The sequence below is a fragment of the Barbus barbus genome (genome assembly GCF_936440315.1).
Source record: "Barbus barbus genome assembly, chromosome: 26".
NCBI lineage: Eukaryota > Metazoa > Chordata > Actinopteri > Cypriniformes > Cyprinidae > Barbus > Barbus barbus.
In genome coordinates this window covers 19,690,974-19,715,871 of record NC_136754.1, presented here as the reverse complement: position 1 = coordinate 19,715,871, position 24,898 = coordinate 19,690,974, and the positions used below count along the sequence as shown (strand labels likewise).

General features: G+C 36.7%; 1 protein-coding gene across 1 annotated transcript in view; it reads right to left on the bottom strand.

Annotated features, from left to right (window-relative positions):
* Nucleotides 1-24,898, bottom strand: part of ntng1b (netrin g1b) — a gene marked incomplete at both ends in the record, with an annotated part of 61,520 nt that overhangs the window by 18,605 nt on the left and 18,017 nt on the right. Inside the window, one exon of the mRNA XM_079379928.1 lies at nt 9,378-10,021. Coding sequence (XP_079236054.1) covers nt 9,378-10,021 — 644 coding nt within the window. The remainder of the gene's footprint in view (nt 1-9,377; nt 10,022-24,898) is intronic.

Below are 24,898 nucleotides of genomic sequence, written 5' to 3'. Positions count from 1 at the left end.
TGATTCTATAAGACCGTAATACATTTGGAATATGACACCTCCCACTAAGGGGGAGGAGCCTGTGAAAAGATTTTTAAGTACCATTTCTATGGTAACGCACTGTCTGATTTCAAAACGGTTTTCACAGGATGAATTTTGAGGTTGTAAGCTTTCAAATGGAATATAATATATGAGGATTACTAAAACATGTTATAGGAAATAAATGAAACAAATAGAATTTTTGTGTCAAAGGTCAGAGCTCCTGTTATGGTGTATATGTTTTGAGGTGCACTCTTGTCATAAATTAATGTATTACTGCTCCTACATAATGTTTTAATAACAAACAGTGAGAAAATATCTATTTAGGAGTCTTGGACCTTTCCAACGGTATATAGTTTGTCATGTTTAGATTAGGATTTAATGGTAATATATTGAAGTACAATTAGGCAGCCGGTGACAGTTAAGGGGTTAAAGTGAAATTACTGAACCTACACATAGGAGCCTGATAAGAACGCTCATTTTAGAAGAAAATTTCAAACGGCACGTAGGGCAAAATTTCAAACGGCACATATGTAAATATTTATATTTCTGTATATAATAGAGTAAATTTACATGTCATTGACTATTCAATTAGTAATAACTAAATTGTCAAAATACAGTTTTAAATAGAATAATTGATTTAGTATCTTACATAAACAACACTATATATAGTAATTTATACATTCTGTAAAATTTTAGCCTGGGGCTTCTTGGCTCAGGTAGGGAGGTTATCTTACCCCAACAGTGGGGGTAAAATGATCTCTTACAAAAAAATTAAATTTTTTTGCTATAGCAACTAAATTAGCAAATTTATAAATATGCACAATGTCATTTTAGTCAGAGTAAAACTGACTTAAAGCATAAGTTCACTGCTGAATTAAAATGCAGTGATAATTTACTCACCCCAGTATCATCCGAAATGTTCATGTCTTTCTTCAGAAAACATTCCAGGATTTTTCTCAATATGGTGGACTTGAACAGGGACTTTTAACCACAAATGCTCGTCTTGCATTAGCTCTGCATCCATGACTTGGTAAGGTCACGCATGATGTAGGCGGAAGTACCGACCCAGTGTTTACAAGTATGGAGAAGGAGGACCATTCAAAAGTTGTATGTTGAATGACACATTTATACTTCTGTCATGACAATCCTCAGAGGGATTACCATGACAATGTTAATGTATTTGGTCTTGGCGGAATAGATCTGCTACACTGCTGCTGCTGTGTACTTGCTATTGCCAACACATCCATAACATGCTGCTGTGAGCATGTAAGAAATACTGCTGCTGCAAATATAACATACATGAAATAACCCCCATACAGCATACATGAATCACTCCGTAGCAGATATATACAGGTGGAGCTGGGGAAGGAGGAGGGTTTCTGAAACACGCTGCAAACTGCTACAGCAAACACTAGTCATATATCTGAATGTTGAGCAGCAAGCTTATTGGCTAACAATACAGGACAGAACCAATCATCTGTGCCATGTGATAATGATGTCGTTAGGTCAGATTGAGTTAGACATATCGGACTGTGCCATCTAGGGTGTCATGCTAGAACTCTGTATATCTTTGTGTAAGTTTATTGTTTAAAATGGTCCATTTGTGTGCATATCCTGGGTGTATAAATCTTTTGAATCCTAAAAGTAATGCATGAAGTCATGGACGCACATCGCAGAGCTAGTGCAAGACTAGCATTTGTAGTTAAACAGTATATAAATTATTATTATTTTTTTTAAATGATCGTTTCACTAGAGAAGACACTTATTCCTCAGCTGGGATCATGTAGAACCCTTTGAAGCTGCATTGAAACTGCAATTTGAACCTTCAACCTTGTTGGTCTCCATTGAAGTCCAATATATGGAGAACAATCCTGGAATGTTTTCCCTTAAACCCCTCCCCCCCGAATTTCTTTTGAACTGAAGAAAGAAAGACATGAACATCTTGGATGAAATGGGGGTGAGTAAATTATCAGGAAATATGAAAGGATGATGAAATTTCAATTAAATTTACAGGATTTTGCCCTCCAAAAAAAAGTGTAAACATAATACTGTATATGACCATGAACACAAGAATGAGGTCAGCTACTATGTCTAGCTATCACCCACAATATAACAGCAGCTCCAGTGAAATACTTTAAGCCTATGTTATTCCTTTATTCAGTTTTACATGATACTATAAGCAGCAATGTGCAAGTCTCACAATTGTATTTGACATGCCCTGTGCCTTGGGTGTATTGAAACTTCAATAATGACGCAAAAAGTCATAGCCACATAATTCGCCATTGTGATGCTGTTGAAATGAGGATTCCTATTAGGACTGACTGACTTTGCGCGGTGGCCAATTTCCTCACTCGTCTGGGTGGAATGTAATACATCTCAGGCAAATTGTTTGTGTCTCACCTCAAAATGTAGTTGACCCTGGAGGGGCTCTCCAGATTTCCGGGGAATATTAGGAATTCATCACAGCGTAATTCGCCTACTCCGATTATTCCTCCGCGGCCAAATCTGATTTGAATTTGTGGTACTCTGGTTGGCATTGCTGAGAGCTACGCCTGCAATTTGTTTCAACGACAGGCCCTATTATGGAGCATTAACTCTGATCTGCATGAATATTATGCTAATAAGGAACTCGGTCCCATCCCCGCTTTGATCAAACACAACCTCTGCCTCATCTTCAAAGCTGCTTGGATAAACAGTGAAGTGGGGACACAGCATATGTGGAATATGTGATAAAGTGCTATGATTATTGATAAGTATAGCAGCAGGATGGTTTCTGGAAAATGGGGAATTAAATGGTGCGTAAACATAATAGAAATGATTGACATTACTGTGCTTTTCAATCTAATTTGATCAGCATATGCATATGTGTTTATGTTCACGTAAGTTCTGTTATAAAAGAAAACGTGTATAATGTTGGCTCCAAAGCGGCTGGGATAAATTAATAATGTAGTGCTATTTTTGAGAGTGCAAAATATGTTGATATTCAAGTTTACTGCAGTGCCTCAAGAGAGAGTTTATGTTGATGTTATTTTTTTTTTGCCAGTTGCACGTTTATTATTGATGACTGCAGCAAAGCTTCTCATTAGGCATAATTAAATAACTTAGATGTGAATCGGAAATGATTGGCAGGGAACATGGTCAGTTGTGACAAACATCTGTACTCAAAAGCTCAGTCTATGACTTTCAAATCAAGCCTCATGCGAATAGAGCAATTTGCCGTTTAACAATCTGAATTGCCATACTGAATTGCACTCCAAAGAGTTCACGAGGGCATGTTATCATCGACTGACACCTTCTGAACGAAATATTACATTCAATATAAAACTAATTCAGTATTTATGAATTAAATTGAGAAACTCTGTGATTGTTGATAGTTTCTGAAAAAAAAGAAAAAAAAAAGAAATGTTTTCATATCCACTGTGGTTTTGCATCAGTATGAGTTCAAGGAACATAAATCACATGAGTGAAAAACGAGGATAACAGAGGGGTTGAACGACCAGGTAGATATATGTGCGAGATGGTGTAAGTTGGCACTCTTTGACGTGTGAAGCATTTATTTTAGTATTACAACGTGCGAGTTTGCTGGGACTGAAACAGCCAAAGTGATGCAGCTTTTTTAGGGATTTTTCCTTTGGACTGTTTCATCTGAATAATCTCTCCTCAGATCATGCATATTTAAATTGGGATGAAAAAATTGCAATGGCCTAAAAATATATTTATTGAATATGAGATAATCCTAAAAGCGGAGTGCTATGGAAAGGGATCTTGAAGGCAGTTTTTAGATCATGAGTCCTTGCAAGGCCTGTTTTCATTTAGTTGTTAAAAATCTACTCAACAGCAGTCAATATTCACCTACAGATGAAAGTTCTATCATCATTGACACCCATGTCATTCCAAACCTGTATGACTATCTTTGCATTATAGAAAACAGAAGGTAAATTCTGAAGAATGTGCTGGTTGCTCTTTTCTATATGTACTTACAATAAAGAAGATGGATTTTTAAACTTCAAAAGGAATCAAAATATCACAAAAGTGGTTCATACAACTCATGCACTATATTCGAAGTCTAGAAGTATGACAGCTTTGTCAAGTCAAGTCAAATTTAATCTTGTATGCATGATTAAGTTACAACATGACATTGTACAAAGTTATATAAATGCGAAATATAAGTAAAGGTTAACAGTTGAAGCAAAATGTGTTTAGCACATACACATTTTTGTTCATTTTCAGTTTAGCTTTGCATGTTAATTAGCATGTACATGTCCATTTATGTTTTGATAGAGAAACTGGAGAACAATCTAATGATTTCAGACTCGCAGGTTTTTTAATGAACCTTATTTTTCATTCTCAGTGTTGTAAACACACTCAATCTTAGTTTTAAAACGTTTGAAGGACATGACTGCAGTTTCATCAATCTACCATTAGAATTTAAATGAAAACATCTAATTAATTTACAGCATAACATTATTATGAAGATGCATATCTTGTTAGGAATCATATCGTTTTAAGCTCTTCGGAGCCCTGGGGACGTCTGAGGCATTGCTTCCTTCAACACCACTAACCCCATCCAAGTGAATAACTACACAACCTTGGTCAAAAGACCTCCACTGTAATATTCTTCTCTGAGTCATTTACTGATTTTTGGGATTAAATTGAATTGAAAACCCACAGGCAGGAGAAGTTATTGGATGTACCTGTATTCACCTCTGATTTGCCTCAGGAACTAATAAATGGCAAAATATGGTGACTGCAAAGATACAGAGACCTCAGATTTAACACTTTAATCGTAAAAAACAAAAGTTGTTTCCTGAAACATACATTTCCTTCCTTTCTATTACCTAAAGTTGTTTTTCTTCATTTGTCCATTATAAACAATATAAAGACTTTCTCCTTACATTGTTAAAAGAGAAGATCAAACAATTTAATTATTTTTTTCCATAGAAGACGGTTGCCAGTAAATTTTAACTGATGCATCACAATTATAGCCTTTTTTTTTTTTTTTTTGAAAACAGAAAGCAGTATGTTTTTTGTATGATGACTCAGTTGTAGCGAGGATAATTTAGTCTAGACTGTGTGAAAGCCGTAGTTCATAAGGAAACTATAGGTGGAGGTCCTTCCCGACATCAAGTACTGCAACCTCCACACCTCCCTCTTCTTACAGACTCTCAACACATCAAAGCCAAACAACAGCAGCCCCTCATGCCTTCATTAAGACATAGAGCAGCCCACTTATCGGTAGCCCTTTATTTTACAGTATGTGTAATTCCCTGGTACATACATGGTAAATATCTTGTACCTACAGGCAAATGAGTGGTAACACAAGGTACTTACCTGAAGTGTATGTACATGGTAACAAATATGAAACACAGCTGTACTTAACAGTCGTACATGCATGGTAATTAGTTTGTACATACAGACAAGTGTGGGTACGAACGGTCACTTACAGGTAGTGCCCGTACATGGTAACTAATTAGATACTTTACTGTACTTACTAATGTATATACATCGTAAATATGTAGTACTTACGGAAAAATGGGTACAAACAGGCACGTCCTTACAGTATCCGTATATAGTAACTAATAAGACATATTACTGTACATACTAGTCATATGTATATATGGTAAATATGTAGCACCTATGGAAAAATGTGCTATTATGTGGTAACAAACAAGACACTTACTGTACTTGGTATATACGGTATGCTTGGTAAGTCCTAACCTTACCTAATAAAAAGAGGACTGTTTTTCAATTGCTTGTGTAGGACTGTTAATGCTAAATTGCTCTCCACAACAGTGCCTACAAAGTTTGAAGAACTGGTCATTCCTGTGTAATGTTTGTGTAAAATTGTGCACTTTATTTTGCAGTCCTATTTCCATATGCTTACTATGTAAATACTGGTGTATGTACCTATTAGTTAATGTACAGAATAAGTTATGAGGTACTCAAATTGGGGGATATAAACATGGACCAAGGTACTTATTGAGTAACTGATGGTAGGTGCCATTGCAGTTTGGAACTTTGGAAGTTGGTTGGGAACACGTAGTAACTGTGCAGCACTGCACAGTGTTAATACTTAGGAAGCACAGTCCTTTTAAATAGGAATTTTGACACATGACAATCAGGAGTTGCAAGTGCAAATATGAGTCTGGCAGCTACTGTATAACTCCAAAAATAAAATCTGTCTACACACATAATTATTAGGAATGTACGTCATCAAAAATCCCTATTGGACCAATTAGTTAAGAGAATCAGTGTCGTTAAAGATAAGGCAAGTTAACTGCAATGGCACCTACCTTCAATTACTCAAGAAGTACCTTGGTCCATGTTTATTGCTTTTATTATTAAAAGCAATTGAAAAACAGTCCTCTTTTTATTAGGTAAGGTTAGGACTTACAAAGCGTACCGTATATACCAAGTACAGTAAGTGTCTTGTTTGTTACCACATTTTTCCGTAGGTGCTACACTATGTTCCGTATGTACATATCACTAGTATGTACAGTAATTATTGTCCGTAAGTACTACTTGTATATATGTATTTATATTTATATATGTACTACATGTATTTACCATGTATATACATTAGTAAGTACAGTAAAGTATGTCTTATTAGTTACTATATACGGATACTGTAAGGACGTGCCTGTTTGTACCCACTTTTCCGTAAGTACTACATATTTACGATGTATATACATTAGTAAGTACAGTAAAGAATCTAATTATTTACCATGTATAAGCACTACCTGTAAGTGACTGTTATTACCCACACTTGTCTGTATGTAAACTAATTACCATGCATCTACGACTGTTAAGTACAGCCATGTTTCATATTTGTTACCATGTACATACACTTCAGGTACAGTAAGTACCTTGTATTACCACTCATTTGCCTGTAGGTACAAGATATTTACCATGTATGTACCAGGGAAGTACACGTACTGTAAAATAAAGTGCTACCCACTTATCTCTTTGCTCTATTATAAGTTCCAAAAGTGAACGTGCTTATGAACTCATGAAATGTCTTTATACACAAACATATTTAGAATTGATTGCAAAAACATATTTAGAATTGACTGTTCTCTTTTTTGGACATACAGGTTTGGAACAAAATGAGGGTGAATAAATGATGATACTTGAAAAAATAAATGCACTCTAGGATATTTTGTAATATTGTGTTGTTGAAACAACAGTGAAAATGTTTGCATCAGGTTAAACAATTTGCTAAATGTCAAACATTTTCTTTTCCTTATTTTGTTTGTTTATGCCTCAGTGATGGACCATGTGCATGATTTCCCAAGCCTAACTTAAGATTTGTCGGCTCATTCAACTCAATAAGCAAACAATTCTTGACACAAGAGGAGTACTGTCTACTGGGGCGTGCAAGTGTACAACATCCTTTGAACTATAAAATCAGTTTGAAATATTGTGCAATGGGTCTTCAAATGAAAATGTGTGCTCTAAAGTCTAACGGAGTACAATATGAAGGATCAAAAACCATGCACCACCATCTACATAAAATACCCTCAGTAATAATTACAGATGCAAAGTCATATTAATGTCGCCCAACAGGCACACTTGCATGGTGATGTGTCCCCAGTGGTTATTATTTAATCAGCAGTAAATGGTCTTAATTAGTAGATTAGTCTCTTTCCAATTAGCTCACTCTGTAATTCACTGCAGTCCTTTGAATCCTAATTTAGAGCTGTGCATTTAGATTCACAGGGGACCTATCAAATGCGTCATTATGAACCAAGTTATTCTCACATAAACCAACTGCTTATGAGCCATTCCGGACCAATCTGGAGAGCAGCTGCTGTGTTTTTGTTTCTATTGTGCCATCATTTGACTTGAGAAGACATCGTGAAGTCATGCTGCACTTTTTTTTGCTTTTTCATGCCGGCTTAATGAGACCTTTGAGGTCCATTTTATTCTTTATTGCCCATTGCAATGTCCCTCCATCCGGTTTGATTTCTAATTTTAGAGAAGAATATGAGTGGTCACTCATTATGCTTATTCTGTCATTTGACACCATGTGGAGCCCTGCAAAAGCTGGGCTGGGGATACGTGCATAAAACTTGACAATAATTTCATCCTGAAAGTTTGAGAACACACAGCTTTCAAAAAAAAAAAGAAAAAGAAAAAGAAAAAAAAGTTTGGTAGATCCTTTGCAGATCCCACTTTTGGCATTGCCATTATATTGTCATTACGAAATACCTGTATTCATCTCAATTGTGCATATAATCATTTAATGCACATTTTATTTGGATTTTATTAATATACCAATATAATTTTATTATTAACATTTTAATTTTTAAGTAACATTTGGCAGATTCTGTCCTGGGTTCATTGTATAAATTTTGCCCCTGAAGTAATCCTTAAGAAGTTACATTATCAAATATTTCTGGCAAATTATATTATGTATCATCTTGCATGTTTTGTGACACTTTCATGTCACAACATTTTATTGTGTTGATTGTTTTTAATGCTTTATGGCATTTGAAAATGACTTACCACCTACATTAAACCCTACCTTAAACCCAAAACCGATGTGTTAATGAAAGCAGTGTTATTTAAAAGCAGGCATGAGATAAAAAACACTTCTGTCTTCTGACTTCTCTTCAAGTCTTTGAGCTTTTTTATCGTGACTGGTTTCACAGGATGCGTACCTGAGCACTGCACCGCAAATACAGTGCAACGCTGTACCAGGTGAGCTACAGAGCAAGTTTACTATGTCAGAAAATCCATACATATGAAGCTAGTTATGTTATGCAAACAGGAAAATGCATAATTTTACTAATGTAAAATAATGTTTCAAGAAACCACATGAAAATAATTTGGGAAAACTTTTGTATATGGAGCAATACTCACTATTAACTAGTTGCTTATTATCATGCCTATTATTAACATATTGGCTGTTTATTAGTACTTGTAAAGGACATATTCTACATCCCTAATCCTACCCAATACCTAAACTTAACAACCACCTTAATAACTATTAATAAGCCACAAATTAGGAGTTTTTATAGGCGAAAGTAATAGCTAATGGTTTGTCAATTGCGAGAATTGGACCTTAAATTAAAGTATGACCAATGATTATTTATTAAATCATAATTTGCCTGTAATCATAATTGCATTGCAGTGAATTGTATGTATGTATGTATGTATGTACAGTATGTAAGTTGTGCAAATATTTAGGTAAGGGGCACGGTCTTCCAATGAGCCTATACTGAACAATTATTTCACCTCAATCATCTCATTATGTTTTTAATGGGCATTTTATTGGCTTTTAATTTATATATTTATTTTCAGACGTAATTAAGCAAAAAAAATTTAAACTTAATGATAGAGAATTAACTTACCTGCCCTGCACTTTAATGTCCGAGATGGCATAGAAGTATCTAGAAAGGTTGTTCTCATCCACCATTGTGGCTCCGGTGGCAGTCCGTAGAAGTCTAATGCGAAGGTCAGTGAGGGTGAAGAAATCCCTTAGGTTCTTGGTGGTGTCTAGCTGCCCATACAGAGAAGCCATGTTGTGCAGTCTCGGGCCGGCAAGAAGGGCGAAGCGGTCTTTGATCTCGAAGCGCACAGTCTTATCGTACTTCCACACGTAGCCCGTTGAATAGGCCTCAGTGCAGATGATTTCTAGCATCGTACTCGGGGTCAGCTGATGTACTGCTTTTGGCTCCATAGTAAAGGCATCCAAACAGTCAGATGCATAAAACTGATACGGCTGCCACGTACGACCGTAATCCAGCGACTTCTCCAAGACCAGCTGCTCAGGTCGGCCAGACTCGAAGGTGAGGACAATGTCATCTGTGAGTTCTATTGTTTTCTTCCAGGACAGCGTGATGTTGACCTGAAGGGGCTTGGGGTATTTCTTCCAGGAGGTCGACTGCCAGAACGTGGTTGGGTTTCGTCCTTCAGAGTCAAACATGAGCTCGGGTGGGTGGGCCAGCTCTTCGGTATCAGCGTCACATTCATTATTACACATATATGGGTTTTCCTGAAACACACATAGAGAGACCGGATGTGTTAATTATGCAGTACACTAATAGTAACGGGTTTCCCGTTAGACAGTGGCACTCATTTGAGGTGAACCCACACTGAGTGTGATTCTCCACATGAATCACAATGTTAATGAACATATTCTTTGGTGAAAACACTTCAGCCTCCATTAAGCAGTAAGTTGGATGTTTTCCTGACTTGACTGCTGAATACGACGCTCTGAATGGCCATTGCCTGCTTTCAGAGCCTCTTGAGAGCTGCTCAACAGTTACCCGCTCGCTCACTACCACCCAAATTGCTAATATAATTGATATTCTTGCTTGTTGGCCAGTTGGAATGGGAGTGGAATTCCGATGAGTGAAGTTGGAGGTACACACGGAGCTCCATGCATTTTTCATGCGTCTGTGTCTGCCCTGCACCACTGAGCCACTGTGTTTCAGATCAACTTTTTCATTAACATTCTGCACACCTCTGAGCCATAGCGCAAATGACAATCAGCCATGAACTTTGAGGAGACGGCCATTAATTTCCGTCTTGTATACATGTTTGATCGGCTGCAATTGTCATAAATCTTGTTTTGTTTCAGGCACAAACAGCGGCAGAATGCAATTACAAAAGATGCATAACATCTAAAGGCTCTTGGGACAAAATATTCAGCTTTGTTTGTGGAATAATTTTATCCCATCGCTGCTGTCAGTGGAAGAACTGACAGATTGTGATGCTTCCTCTCATCAAATTAATTATCTACTCTGCATTATTGGACCAAAATGTATTTCCCTTGTTTGTTTAGTCCAGGAATGTTCACAGGGAGATTGGATCTTAGATGCTGTGCTGAGCAAAGACTGTTTCACTTGGGCACAAGTGTTTAGTCAGGCAGAATAAACACATCTTTAAAGGAAAATTCATTCACTGCTATTCATATCACTCCAATACTGGTTTCCATGAAGCACAAAATATACATTTTTGAAGAATCTTTACACAATTCTTGCTATACAAAAACAGTTCATAGTAACCAGTGGCTTTAAATATGCAAATATACTAAAATAAAAAAATAGTGTGTGAAAAAAAATGTCATATTCCCTCCAATTCAGATTTGTTTTTCTGAAACTGAAATGTGGTAGCAAGCAGAATGGAAATACAATTCAAATTTAAATTAATTTAAAGTAATTTAAAAACACATTTTATAACAGACAGTTTGGATCTGTTTGAAATGTCATTCTGCCTTATTTTTAACATAACAGCAGACTCAACCATTTTTAACTGGAATGTGCAAGGTTTCCAATGTCAGCCACTTCCAGTTATTTTAGCTGTCTGATATGCTGCTTGATGTTGCAAACTGGTATTTGATATCATATTATTTTATTTATTATTGTAATCATAAACACACTGGTTTGTAGGCCAAACAGTTAATACTGTTCACAGTAGTAATACAATAATACAGTTTCCTGCACTTTGTTATACTTTTAGCTATAGCGACTAATTCATTGGAAATCTCACACACTCACAAGAAATTGCTTACATCTACATTGAAAAATAATGTGAATATAACTGTATACTGAACTTATTTTCTATTAAGCCAATTTATGGACCAAGATGAAAGACTTAATCTCCCAGAATGCCAGTACCTGCTATATTTCTCAGAATTGTTATTAAGTAAATCTCTGTTTTGAATCCAATTAAAACTCCAATTTGTCTTCCTCTTGGCTGTAATAAATTGAATTAAAGTTCAATCATGAAATGGAGTCAGTTCTTAAATTCACGATTTAACTCACCCCCCCACACACACCCACCCCCCAGCTTGGTTGTTTCTGGTCATTGCAAACTGTCATTTAGCAACAGTGTCCCTCAGACAATACATTTGGATTTAACCCTCTGCGGTCGACGGTATCGCCGAACAACATGAGGAAGATAAGATTCATTTTTAGCTTAACTACTGTAAGTCTACATGTTACTAAATGATTGGTCTCCTCTCTGTGTGCATGTAAGGAAGAGAAGTGAATTACCACCTGCACACACACGATCATTGATTTCTTCCTCCCCCACATTACAACACTTACATACCCTGATATAGACAAAACTGAGTGGCTTAATGTGACAAAGAGGGCCACACCTTCCACTGGATTCTCCTGCAGTGTCTCCCTGACCAAAAGCAGCTGCCTTATCACGATCAATACGCTCTCTCTCCTCTTAACACTTGGGGATAGAGTGACCAGTGTTGAAGGTGGCCATTGAAAAATCAATGTAGATTATATCCCATTCCATGTATGGTCTCTGAAAGACAGTGCAGTGGTCTCATTAGAATAGCTGACATCTCCATCAGCGGCACTGGACCACAGCAGTAATTTCCAAAGCTGCTCTCTATTAATCCCTGTTGATTAGACTACCGCCATAGAAGTGTGCATCACAGACACTTCAACATAAAGGTCATGTTAGACTGGTCGCTAATGAGGTCCTGCCTCATAAAGCCAAGGGGGCAATCCAATATTGTGTCTCTGTGAGCGGGCCAATGGTTTGAACTAGGATGTTAGGGCATTCATCATGCAAGCCTGTGTTAATTGAGTATTTGTGTGCTGTGCTCCAATGAAAGCATTCAATGTTATTACCCCAACTGACCCAGAGCAAAAAAACAGGTTGTACATTTCAAACTTAAAATGAATTATGGTTTTGATAGATTAATCATAATTTCACATATTATGCACATACATAATTTCACAAACACATTTTTAATCATTTGGCCACTGACACAAGCCTTCAATTAAGTGTATAAATTGTTGTACTATTGAGATCATTTTCGATAACACTGAACACAACAACATCTTTTGTAATTCTGAAAATAAACCATTATTGTATGACTAGAATTTAATCTAAATTTTGTTGAATGATCTAAACAACTTAATTAGGATTGTCATTTAGGATGGTCATGACTGCTAAAAAACAGCTTTGCCAGAGGAATAAATTAAGCTATCAAACTAATGCAATTATTGCGTTTTTGTCTAATAATGGTACATCATATAGAGTGCAGTGACTGAAAAAACAATAACAACAGCAGATGTGATAGACTTGAAGGCTGTGAGACTGACAGGCGGAGCCTCTGTTGATGCGGTCTGGGACAGAGTATGTGGATGAGGAACATAAATTCAATGCCCAGTGACAGCAGGGCCTGATGAATAGGTCCAAGCTGCCCCACAAATCAGCTGATGTGACAAATGTTTGAAAATCGCACCCAGATCACACACTAAAGCCTCTAAATTTCCCATTTCTTTCATGCACCAAATCACTACCTGAAACCTTGACTGAGTTTTTAAGGGACAAACTGTTTCCTGTGATAAAATGCACTGAACCCCATGCATGTAATTTTCAGTCACATAAAGAAAAAGAAAAGTCCTTTCAATGAAATATCAGATTACGGAGGTTGTGTGATTCACTGTTTAGACTCGGATCAAGGGAATGCCTGAAGAAGTCTGGCTTTAATGTCATGTCTGATTACTTGTCTTTATTAATCTGTCTTGTTTCCTTCCTAGACAAAGATGGGATATGCTCTTTGTGGAATTTACAAAGCAAGAGTGTTAATATTTTACTTACAATTCAGTTTATTTAAGCTTGGAAATCTTTGTCATGTTATTGATAGATATAATGCAGTAAAAATATTTGACGTGGTTAAAAGATTAGTATTAACATTTCATAAATTTTAAAATCAGATGGTGTAGTGCTAATATCTACCAGCAGGGGTAACTGCATCAAGCTAACCAACCAAACCTTGACCCCTTGTTATGTGTCAAACTTCTTCACATCATTCCCCTCTCTGAAACCAATTATTTCTTCTTTATCTGCTCTTCAAAAAGGCCTTCCCCACTGCTATAGGAAGGATTCACTCGTCTGTTTCATGACGCAGAGCCTCGTTTCAATTACTACAAGGGTCTTCACAAGAGTCCCCAATCTCTCCCAGAGGAACAGAATTGCTAAGGCTTATATTGCTGAAGGGTTATGGGTTTGCCCAGAATCACAAGGATACATCACATCCTGCCTCACACAGACCTTAAAGCAAGGTTTTGATGGCTGAAACTAATGCAGACTCTGTCAAGGCATGGCAGTCTTAGCTATGTCTATGGTGATGTTGAGCCATGCTGGCTGGAGGGGCCTGATAATGGAGAGGGCTGAGAGCAGGGACAGTGAGAGATTGTAGGTGCTGGCGATTTGACAGAAACTCAATAGCACTTTAATGGTCCATAGTCATCGAGGTTCTTTACTGCAGTGCAGGACTTACCCCACTGACCATGGGAGAAATGAAGCAAAGCGGTGGTGAACTGTGAAGCCAGCGAGACCTGCACACGCTGCAGAATAAGATCTGTGGCGTAGGCCTGACAGATTGCCGATTGGATATCTGGAAATCACTTCATTGGCCGTAAAATGAAAACATTATGATAAGATTCTGGGCCAAGTAAATCCCCACAGGATCTCAGTGTGTTAAATATCTGTGGCATTGGGTCAGACAGGAAACACAACATGCTTCTGAACAGGTGTGGGAGAAAATGATGGATTTCAACAGTCCTGCTGCCATTATATACCATACCATTCAAAATTTCAGTAAAACAATTTTTTTTATTGAGCAAGGACACATTCAATAGAGCAAAACTGGCAATAACAATGTTGCATAAAATTATATTCTAACTTTCTATTTCTTTTCACACGCACATGCATGCATGCACACGCACATGCATGCATGCACACGCACACACACATTCCAGTGGAGCTTAGATTGATCAAGGGTGACAGTAAAGAATTTTATAACTTTACAAAAGAGCTCTATTTCTAATTAATGCTGTTATTTCTTCTATTTATAATAAAGAACTCTCTATTCATCAAATTCTGTTCCATTTCCACAAAAATATTAAGCAACACGACTGATGTCAACATTTATAATAATAAGAAACATTTATTGAGCAGCAAATCAGCAAATTAGAAGGATTTCTGAAGGATCATGTGACACTGAAGACTGGAGTAATGGCTGCCGAAAATTCATCTTGACAATCACAGGAATAAATTACATTTTAAAATATATTAAAACATGAGACCATTATTTGAATTTGTAAAGATGTTTCACAATATAACTGTTATTGTTGATCAAATAAATGCTGCCTTGGTGAGCAAAAGATACAATTTTACTGACCCCAGACATTAATGTGTCTTAGCACACTCTTTAATAAGCATGAAGAGATAACAAGCACTCCAAACAATGAAAAATATAAAGTATAACTATTTCATGGGTATTATTTTCTGTTATTATTGCGTTGTTTCTATTTCTGCAGTGTAGCCCCGCCCACTCCAATTTTTTTTTAGACGAAAGTACCCCTCCTTATGTATATTAATAACACAACATCTGTGAGAGAGACTGATTTTGTAAGTTAAAAGTATTAGATATTACATAACAAATCCCTCATCTTCCACAAGGAAAACCATAAAAAGGATGCTGTCTGGAGAAGCATCGCAAAGTCATAAAAATACAAGGTATGTGGTTTCTGGTGTGCAGAGTGTTGTGGATCCGAAAATCAGTGCACACAAACAGAACTCTTCCACACACTGTTCTGGTTGGTTGTGATTGTGTTGAATCATGCAGCATTTTCACATTTAGTGCAGACAGATAAATGACTTGTCTCGTCTAGTTAGGACACGGTGTTATTATAATGATTTGACATGTGAGTGGTAGAAACTGGTTGCATCTAAGCAGAAGTGTGCACATTGCTGTCTTTCCTCCATGCCATGCAGCGTGCCCTTTAGTATAAAGACTTTGAGAAAGCAGGGACTCTGAAAACAGCAGAAGGAGCCTAAGCTTTGAAGTGAACTAAAAAAAATCAAGTGCAACATGTTGTTAAGCTTCAGACTAATTGGGATTCACAGAGCATACAGAGACCAGGAGAACTTCACATTAATTAACAACTGGCCTCATTATCTATCCCATGGGGCTTTGTCCGGCTGGGGTAAATTTATCACCACTTCATTATTCAGAGGGGGTGGAAGAGACCAGATACACCAAGTGTCAGAATTCAATCAACAGTTCTTCCCACCACTTCACTCTGCTAGTCCTCTGTCTCTCATGTTTATCAGCACATGGGTTTGGGTTGGGTTGTTTTTTTTCATTTTATGCTGTTTATGCTTTTTAACTCATATCACCTAACTATGATGTACGGAAGAGGATTAGGACCAAGACTGTTTGGAGAAAAAACAAAAAAAACTTGTAAAATTTATATAAAAATCTACATAAAATGTTAAGAATAAATTCATTAAATTATGAGAGTTATTGTGTTTCGAGAAAAAACATTAAATTGCGAGAAAAAAGCCTAAATAAAATGTTAACAATAAACTAATTAAATTATGAGAAAAAAGTCATTGTGTTTTGATAAAAACTCATTAAATTTAGAGAGAAAAAAAGTCTATTGCTCGCCACCAGATGTTGCCTTCAAATTACATTGACTCTCACATTACACATTACACTGTTGCGCCGGAATACATTTCCCATCATCCATTGCACTGATTACACACACAGCTGCAACCAATCAAACACACTTTATAAGCCATAGACTTCCTCTTTCTGATGTCCAAGTATTGTTTACGTTTATCTCTATGTCAGCGATAGCAACATTACGGAGCCTGCAACTAAGTCTAGTCTAGTCCTGTTCTTTGCCTGTTTATCCAAGTTTTGTATGCTAGCCTGTTTATCTTGTCTGGTCTGTCTGCTGCCTGCCCTGGAATTATCGCCTGTCTTGGATTATCCCTTTGTTGAGCCATTTGGACTCTGTTTGCCCCTGCCTGGATTATTACCATGTACCTGGATTATGTCTCTTTGCTTTGCCCTGTTGGATTACGTTCGCCGTCAATTGACCCACGCCTGTGTACTGGAGTACTCTTTTGTCTTGCCCTCGATACACCTGTGTGCCTTTGTCTGACCCTAGCCTGTTTCATGACAGCGTTCCTGAATAAAGCACTGCATATGGATCCGTACGTTTCACACTCTGATTACTCCGTTAAATTAACATTGTCCAGCAAGATAAAATAAACATGACATGAGTGGATTCTTAGCATTTTATTTAACTTCTTTTCTCAAAATGTATTTTTTTTCTTGAAATACAATGAGTTTATTCTCAAAGTATGAGTTTATTCTCAACATTTTATTTTGACTTTTTTCCTCAAAATAAATTTTTTTTTTCCTAAAAAAAAAGTTTTTGCGTGAAAAATGACTTTATTCTCAAAATTTAATGGGTTTATACTCAACATTTTATTTATTCTTTAATCTTACATTATCTTACATTATATAGAATCTTTTTTTATCTTGTAATTATAATTTATCAAAGCAGATTTTTTTTTCTGTGGTGGAAAGGGGACAACAGAACCATTGTATTTTTAATTGTGCACAATGCATGCAAGGAATATTATGCCTCATTGCTCTTGTCATGAATACATCATTATCATATCTTTTCTATGCTTTCTCCTGGTTCATGCATAAAATGTCCTTGAGGTTCATGTGTGGCACATGGCAGGGCTGCCAGCAAGCCAGTGACCTCTGAGCCCATCACCAACGTTGTTCACCCATACCACAACAAAGCTTTTATGTTTGCGCTCCTTGAACTTTCACATCTGCCCTCCTGATGCTTTACTCCTCTTTCACCTCTTTGTTTTTATATTGTATAACACAAATGCAGCTCTGAGTCATATCAGATCTAAGCTCTCTGTTGCATCGAACAATACAAAGGTAGTTTCTGTAAAACAAGTGACCCTCGCTAATAATTTAAATATGTCACACTTATGAAGAGAATTATACAACAGACTCAGCTGATTAACCATCTGACTATTCATGTATTCTTGATTGCCACTTTACTGTAGGGTTAGTCATAGACATTTCATAGCATGATTAATGAGCTGTTTCTCAAATCAGCTCAGCTCTAGTGGCGAAACTGAAGATGAGTTTAAGCATTGTGACTCATTCTGATTAATATGAAGTCCTCACTTACTCACACCACACCAAGTGTTGTCAAAGGTCCCTTAGAACCTTTTTGACTCCATATCTCAAGGTTTGGCTGTCTAGCATGTCTGGCCTTGTTCACCCATCCTGGTATATTCTGTAAATACACCATCTGCTTCATTTTTGCATCTTTCTCTATTAGCAAATCGTGCAAATCATTATTTGAAATTTGTTTGCATAAATATATAACGGGAGCGATCAAATTGTAATGCTCGTTTTCAGTATAGTGTCTGTGTCAGAAAGTTAAAGCAAAATACTACTACTTTTGAAATTGGAGCGATCAAATTTTGATCTTCATTTTCAGTGTAGGGTTCCGAAATTCTAAATAATACTCTTGAAATTGTGAAGTGGGTTATAGGCTACTAGAAGTGGTCCACCAATTTATTTTCCATCTTCTCATGGTGTCCTCAAACAATCAGCATTTTCATGATGTCATTTTTCATGCAGATTCAGATTGATTATTACTGGTCCCTCCTTGAGCAAAGATTTGATTCACATTTCAAACCATGTACTTCCAGAGGGTCTTGTGTCATTCAGTGGGAATGTTAACAGATAAAGGGGTGTATTTCTCCAACTATTGCAAGGCAAGGCAAGGCAAGTTTATTTATATAGCACATTTCATACACAATGTTAATTCAAAGTGCTTTACATGAAAGAAAGTAAAATAGTCATAAAATAATAATAATAAAAATAAGGAATTGAAAAAAGAAAATAAACGATAGTAATAATAATAATAAAAACAAGAAATTCAAAAACAAATATTCTCAAGCTTTGTTCAATCTCTTCCGCACTAAGTGAATGGAAAAAAAACCCCTTCTAAAACACCTAACTTTTCCACTACTTCACCCCCTACTTACTTTAACCATCATATCTGACCTATTTGCTAAAACTCAGGTAGGAATTTAGAGTTGGTAGAGCGATTCACAACTAGAACCTCCCTTCTAGCGTCTCACATTCTCTCAGTATTTTTTATACCTTCAAATGCACTATTTGCCTCTACGGCTCTTAGTGCCTTAGAGAATGCATTTTGTGAAGTGACCCATACTCGGAATTTGTGCTCTGCATTTAACCCACAGCAGTGAACACACACCGTGAACACACACCCGGAGCAGTGGGCAGCCATTTTATGTTGCGGCGCCCGGGGAGCAGTTGGGGGTTCGGTGCCTTGCTCAAGGGCACCTCAGTCGTGGTATTGAGGGTGGAGAGAGCGCTGGAGAGAGCGCTGGACATTCACTCCCCCCACCTACAATCCCTGCTGGCCCGAGACTCGAACCCGCAACCTTTGGATTACGAGTCCGACTCTCTAACCATTAGGCCACGACTTCCCCCCTTGTCCCACACCTTACAGGTGTACCTTAATTATGACACCAGTTTTCTTCTGCTGGTGTCCCTCGCTCATGTCTGAGTGAGTCCATCGCTCTCCCCCTCCCACACTCCCTCCGCTTACAGACAGTCCCTAGCCAGAAACCAAACAAATAGAACTCAGAGGTCCTACTTTAAACTGGTTAAGTCACAACACACTTGTCTTTCTTTTCCCACATTCTCTTTATCATCACAGCACTTACTTTAGCCTTCTGTTTAAACGTTTAAAATGATATAAAAATTTATTTAAAACGGTTAAGAATAGAAAATAACTATACATAAAATACAGTGATATGATATGATATATGATATAACACTTTATTGTCAGACGGGTCTGAAATTTTTCTTGTATAACAGTATCTATTAGAGCTGGAGTCAAGTCCAGCTTTGTCGAGTCCAAGACAAGTCCAAGACCAGGACTAGACGAGACCGAGTCAAGACCGAGTCCAAAGAGGCTGAAGTCCAAGTCAAGTCCAAGTCGAAAAATTTTGAGTCCAAGTCAAGACCGAGTCCAAATGAGAGAAAAAACGATCCTCTTCAAGACCACATACTCAATTATTGATAATGTATGTGATGCGAGAGACAGCATATCTTCTATTCTAAGAAAATAATTTTTCATTATTATTTGTAATGATCAAAAAGCATGTGCAAAGTAACAACTCTGTAGGACAGGGGTCTTCAAACTAGATCCTGGAGGGCCAATGCCCTGCAGACTTTAGCTCCAACTGGCTTAACACACCTAGTGTCTAGTAAGAGCTTGATTAGCTGGTTCAAGTGTGTTTAATTAGGGTTGGAGCTAAACTCTGCAGGACACCGGCCCTCTAGGACGAAGTTTGGAGCTGTAGGATCAAATTATTTTTATTTACTTTATTTACATTTTATTTACTTTGGTACACAGCAAAAAATCCAGGGTGAAATTAACTCTCCTGGGAGTACATGTGAGACCACACTCAAGAGTGTGAAATAAGAGTGTTAAATTAACACTGAAGCGGAGTTAAAGTTAATGAGGTAATTAAGAGATTCATTGAGTGGTGATTGACCATTATTTAAGACACCTGATGTTAACGAGCAGAATCACCAAAGACGAAAATCACAATTTCTGTGTCACCATTATAGTGGTCAGCGTTTACTTTAGTTGGGCTCTTGACCCTTATATTTTTAAAGTTTGATTTTGCTTTGCTGTTATAACAGAATTATAACAGATAGACAAACAAGAAAAGAGAAAAAGTATATATATATATATATATTATAACAGTCTTGTGATTCATTAGCATAGGATTACCAGCATTTTCAATACAAGCCGAGAGATTTCTTAAAGTTGTTAGTTCGAAAATCTTTGAAAAGAGTCTATTATTTAGACAAACAAACATCAAGAATCAACCTGTGAATCTCAACAACGGTGACAATCAAAAAAGCATGTTGCAGTGCATTCTGGGTGCCAACAATCAATTTCATCCATGGCTCCCATGATGCATTGCGGTGTGAATAAATTATTAGCTGAATTTTCTTAGTAATTTCCTTTATTCTTACTATTATTATTATATATATTTTATTTATGTGACTTTTAGTAGCTTGTTTTCTAATGTTTAGAGTTGATCTGTTTATGCTGTTTGTCACCGTTGTTGAGATTCAAACACTGATTCTTGATATCTGTGTGTGTCTAAAATAAGATTTTTTTTTCTTTTAATTACCAGAACAACTTTCAAGGAACCCTTTTAATGATTGAATACTGTAGAGTAACAAGATTTTTATAATCAACAAGGTAAATCTGAATGTTTTAGGTTCTAAATGAGTTTGGCGATATATATCAAATGATCGTTATGTAAAAACATTACCAACATCACGACCCCTTTTTTCTTTTTGTTTGTCTCTCTGTTGTAACTCAGTTACGGCAGCCAAAAAAAACCTAATTTAAAAAATGTAAGGGTCAAGAGCCCAACTAAAGTAAACACTGACCCCTATAATGGTGACACAGAAATTGTGATTTTCGTCTTTGGTGATTCTGCTCGTTAACATCAGGTGTCTTAAATAATGGTCAATCACCACTCAATGAATCTCTTAATTACCTCATTAACTTTAACTCCGCTTCAGTGTTAATTTAACACTCTTATTTCACACTCTTGAGTGTGGTCTCACATGTACTCCCAGGAGAGTTAATTTCACTCTGGATTTTTTGCTGTGTATTGCAATTTCACACAAGCTGAAGTGCAACTTCACATTTTCAGTCTTTTTATTATAGTGTAACAGTATTGTTATACAATATTATATATAATATATTATATATATTATACTGCTTTATAATAATAATTGTGTATAACATAGACATATCCACTGATTTGCATTGATTTTGCCTTTGTAATAATAGTCCTGCACGAAATGAGGAAATTCTGCGATGTGTGATAACAGTGGAGTTTTTTTTTTTTTGCAATGATGATTACTTGTGATAAATAAATGAATAATTAACTGTCCATATTAGGGCGAACAAATTTTTTTTTTTTTTTTTTTAACAGCGGTGAGCGTTACAACATACGATTCCATTGAGTTTATTAATGCAATGGCCAATCAAAGGCGTTCAGATGAGTCAAGGCTATAAGGGATACGTTTGGCGCTACTGGGCATGCGCACATAAATATAGCGTAATTTTTGTCACACTGTACAACAATAATTATTATTTCATTATTGTAAAGAGTAAGTTTAGGGCTGGGGTAGGTGTAGACGTTAATAAAACACAATCTAACAGATAGAAAATTAAATTAGAAACATCTAAACTTTTCAGAACCAGCAAGTGCACCATGTCATGTGGGTCATGTGACAAGAACCAGCCAATCAGCTTCATCCTTTCCGTAACAAAATTGAAAGCTAAGCCAAGATGGAGAGACAGCTGATCATAGCTGTACAAGGATAGCCATTTTTTAAATAAATTTAGTTGCAGAGCTACTGCAAGGGATTTTTAGTGCTGGAAATCCATTTATCCTTTGCTGAAACCGCCGCGTCTTCATGGAGAGCACAGGTCATGGTTGCTTAGCAACGGCAGACGCCACAGGAGCGCAAGCATAGAGCGCAGGCTACAAAGTGCTTTGGAAAGAAGGAGAAAGCCGCACTAGCTTTTTCCACGCGTTTTTAGGCACGACATGCGAATGTGGTTTTGTTTTGAAGGAGAAAAAAAAGCATAATGCTGAACTCGGTTGAGACCAACGAGAACATTTGGCGAGTCCAATAACCAAGTCCGAGACAAGTCCGAGTGCAAACACCAACGAGTCCGAAACAAGTCCGAGATCATAGAAAAATGTCTCGAGTCCGGACTCGAGTACTACAGCCCTAGTATCTGTTTACAACAACCAACATCCTTTAAACAACAACACACACTTCATTCATACAGGAACAAAACACATTATACATTACACATCCTTACATTATACCTTACCCTTTTACTACACTTATAAAACTACACCATGTTCACAATATTCTTGATTTTTCATTAAGTTTCTTATTTAACTCCAGCATTGCCTGATGCACAAAAGAGTGTTTCAGCCTAACTTTGTTAAATCTTGGATCCTAACAGTTACATCCTAAATGTAACTGGAAGCCAGTGTAAGCACCTGAGGACTGGTGTGATATGCTCAGATTTTCTGGTTCTAGTCAGAATCCTGGCAGCAGCGTTCTGGATGAGCTGCAGCTGTCTAATGGTCTTCTTTGGAAGGCCGGTGAAGAGACCATTACAATAATCCACCCTGCTGGTGATAAAGGCATGAACAAGTTTCTCCAAGTCTTGACTGAAAACAAAACATCTAATTCTTGCAATATTTTTGAGATGATAGTATGCTGATTTAGTTACTGCTTTGACATGACTACTAAAACTAAGGTCTTTCTCCAGAATCATCAAGATTTTTGACTTGATTTTTAGTTTTTGGACCCCTCGAGTCGAGGTATGCATTCACCTTGAGAACTTCATCTTTGTTTCCAAATGCAATGACTTGCTCTCACATACTCTCTAGAAGTAACCTTGCTTATGAAAGGAAGATTTGATATTGGTCTATAGGTGCTCAATATGGTGTTATCAAGATTGCACTTTTTCAGAAGGGGCTTAACAACTGCAGTTTTCAGGGAGTTTGGAAAAGTCCCAGAAAGAAGTGAGGTGTTCACCACTTCTAAGAGATAACCTTCTAAACAGCTTGAAGATGTAGCTTCACTACATCTATGATGTAACTCGCTGCTTAACTACTATGGTATGATGTATTGATGGAGAAACTAACTAGCTAGACAGCTGTTTCCCTAAGAACTTTTGGTGCAAAAAGTTGCATTGCACATCTACGTTGCATATACGTGCTCAAAGTGTCGTTAAAGATATCAGTCAGGTGGTGGTGTGATAACTTCTGCTAATTAATCTGATCAAATTAATGTCAGATTATTGCTGTAAATAATGAGCATGCAGGACATGCACACTCATCAAATTGTCTTTAATTCTTTAATCTCTACAAACTAAAAAACGTAGAATAAAATTTTTAAATGTATGGAACGATTGTACTACATGTTAATTAACTTCTTTTGCTTAAGCAAGATGATCTATTTAAGACCATGTCATATGACAAGAAATTATGTTTTTAACCATAGGCTGAGAACTGTAATTCCAACCACACATGTGATGCCGTAAATTGCTTTTATTGGAACTTGTGATCATAGTTGGTTAATGATGCTTTTGGGAAACACACCCCATATATTTCTCCCAATTTTTTTCCAAGAAGCTCTCCATAATATGCAGGCTTTCAACAAATCTCTCATAATAATTTTTTAAACATCACATGTGCAAGGTGTTTTCACAAGACTATAACAGGTGAAGCTACTAAGAGATTTAGGAAGAATCCTTTTTTAGCTGCCAATAAATACTACAAATTGCAAAGCTGTCACCACCTTCAATTATTTACAACCTAGTCTGTAAGCACTACATCTGTCGTTTGCTGCCAAATATGACAATGGTAATTTCAACAGATCCTTCAGTATGAACAAACTAGGGAATATATACACACACACACATATATATATATATATATATATATATATATATATATATATATATATATATATATATATATATTGTCATACACTTATAATTGGAGTCTAGCAGACAAGTGAGCCAAAGCAAAAATGTGATTTAAAATAATAATAATCATAATAATAATGAAAAAAAGGTTGGATATTTAAGATGTAAAGTTTCTCAAGTATTGATTGAGGTAGGGCTACTTTTGTTGGAGGAAGAACCCTACACTGCCCTACTAAGGCAAGATCGATATCGACAGATGACATTTTTTTCAGTGCTGATGTAATTTTCCTGCAGCTTCAGGGTGATTAGTCACATAGTATATTTATAACTCAGGTGACTGGCTCAAAAACTTGGCTGCAGAACTAAGTGTCCTGAAGAAAGTCTGCTTGTGGGATATAGGTACAAGTGAAAATGTCACAGTAGACATTAGGTTGACTATAACCCAACAAACACTTTAAAAT